Source organism: Propithecus coquereli, unplaced genomic scaffold (assembly GCF_000956105.1).
Source record: "Propithecus coquereli isolate 6110/MARCELLA unplaced genomic scaffold, Pcoq_1.0 Scaffold596, whole genome shotgun sequence".
Classification (NCBI taxonomy): Eukaryota; Metazoa; Chordata; class Mammalia; order Primates; family Indriidae; genus Propithecus; species Propithecus coquereli.
In genome coordinates, this window is record NW_012151907.1 from 119 (window position 1) to 1,910 (window position 1,792).

The 1,792-nt window shown below is 65.0% G+C and overlaps 1 protein-coding gene across 1 annotated transcript in view; it reads left to right on the forward strand.

Moving 5' to 3' along the window:
- Positions 1-410: 410 nt before the first annotated feature.
- The window catches only part of LOC105822095 (N-myc proto-oncogene protein-like), a 51,382-nt gene continuing 50,000 nt past the window's right edge, over positions 411-1,792 (forward strand). The window contains exons 1-3 of the mRNA XM_012659034.1: positions 411-851; positions 969-1,220; positions 1,356-1,589. Coding sequence (XP_012514488.1) covers positions 411-851; positions 969-1,220; positions 1,356-1,589 — 927 coding nt within the window. The remainder of the gene's footprint in view (positions 852-968; positions 1,221-1,355; positions 1,590-1,792) is intronic.

Genomic DNA, 1,792 nt, shown 5'->3' on the forward strand with positions numbered 1-1,792 from the left:
CCACCCCGAGCTCCAGAGGGGGCCACCACCTTGCCCCAGCCCTGGTGACGACGAGACTCGGGCTGGGATTCGAACCTGCAGAGACCTCAACGGAGGGACTCTGCTCACCACGCACACACATGCCCGTGAGCACGCTTCATACAAACACACACAGACACACACACACATGCATGTACATACGTGTTCCCTGTAGGTCCCCCGTGTGCACCTATCTGGGGAGGCGGGCCCGGTGTCAGACGACGATGCTCGTGCCTGGGGAGGGAGCTGGGGGTGGCGGCTCTGGTTTGCAAAATACGTCCCCCACCCCCCCCCTCCGAATTGCCGGAACTTTCTAGAACGAGCGTGCCTTGTTATCTCTGCAGACAGAGAAGCGCAGAGCCGCCCGCTGCTCCCCGTGCACGGTGGCCGGGATGACCTGCGGCGACCCCGACCTGGAGCTGGACGCCCTGCAGCCGTCCTTCTTCCCGGACGAGGATGACATCTACTTCAGCGGCCTCGACTGGAGCCGCCCGGGGGACGACCTCTGGAAGAAGTTCGACCTGCTGCCCATGCCCCTGCCGTCACCCGGCCTGGACTTCCCGTGCCCGGCCCCCGAGGTGTCCCCGAGCGAGTGGGACGCCGCGCTGGGTCTGGGGGAGCCGGGTGACGAGCGCTCCTCCAGCCCGGTGCTCCTGCGGGATTGCATGTGGAGCACCTTCTCGCCCCGGGAGATGCTGCAGCGGGCCGTGACCGCCACCACCCCCGCCAAGAGGCAGGGGACAGTGGCCGCGCCCGCGCCGGCCACCCCGTCCAGCAGCAGCAGCGGCGGCGACGACGATCACAAGGCCCCCAGCATCTCCGGGGAGGAGACCGTGGGCAACTCCGATGACGAAGAGGAAGAGGAAGGCGAAGGGGACGGGGACGGAGAGGAGGAGGTGGACGTGGTCACCGTGGAGAACCCGGGTCCCTCGTCCGCATCCGCCAGCAAGGCTGTCACCCGCTTCACCATCACCATCGGCCCCAAGAATGCCGTGCTGGTCACCGGGACGGGCCAGTCCAGCGTGCTGGTCCTCAAGGGCTGCGTCCCCATCCGCCTGCAGCCCGGCATGCTGTCCCCATCGTCATCGTCCTCCTCCGGCGCCGAGGGTGACAGCCCGCCGCCCGCGAAGACGGCCAGGGGGGGCGACGCGGCCTCCCGGCCCCCCATCAAGATCGTCATCCCCGCCAAGCTGGACGGCCCGGCCCGGCCCGGGACGAGCCGCGGTCCCCGCGGCGACAGCGAGCCGGAGGAGGAGGAGGAGCGGCAGCAGCAGGAGGAGGAGGAGGAGGAAGAGGAGGAAGAGGAGGAGGAGGAGGACAGCTACCGCCGCCGGCAGCTGCGCAACGTCATGGAGTTCCAGCGACGGAACAACCTGCGCTCCAGCTTCTTCAGGCTCAGGCTGGAGGTCCCGGACGTGGCCAACAACGAGAGGGCCACCAAGCTGGCCATCCTGACCAAGGGCATCGAGTACGTGCGCGCCCTGCAGGCCGAAGAGCAGCGGCTGCTGCAGGAGAAGGAGAGGCTGCAGGCCCGGCAGCAGCGCCTGCTCAAGAGGATAGAAAACGCCTGGGCCCCCAAACCAGCTCCCCAAAACGAGGGACAGGGGGGGACGGGCCCCTGCCCCGCTGGCACCTTTTGATTTTTTTTTTTTTTTTTTTTTGGAATGAAGAATGTTGCTTTATTTCCTTTTATGTTTATCTCGTCTTTATTGTTTTTTTTTAGCTTTGTTCTGGAGATTTTTGAAATTACGTATTTAAATTTCCTAATGGGAAA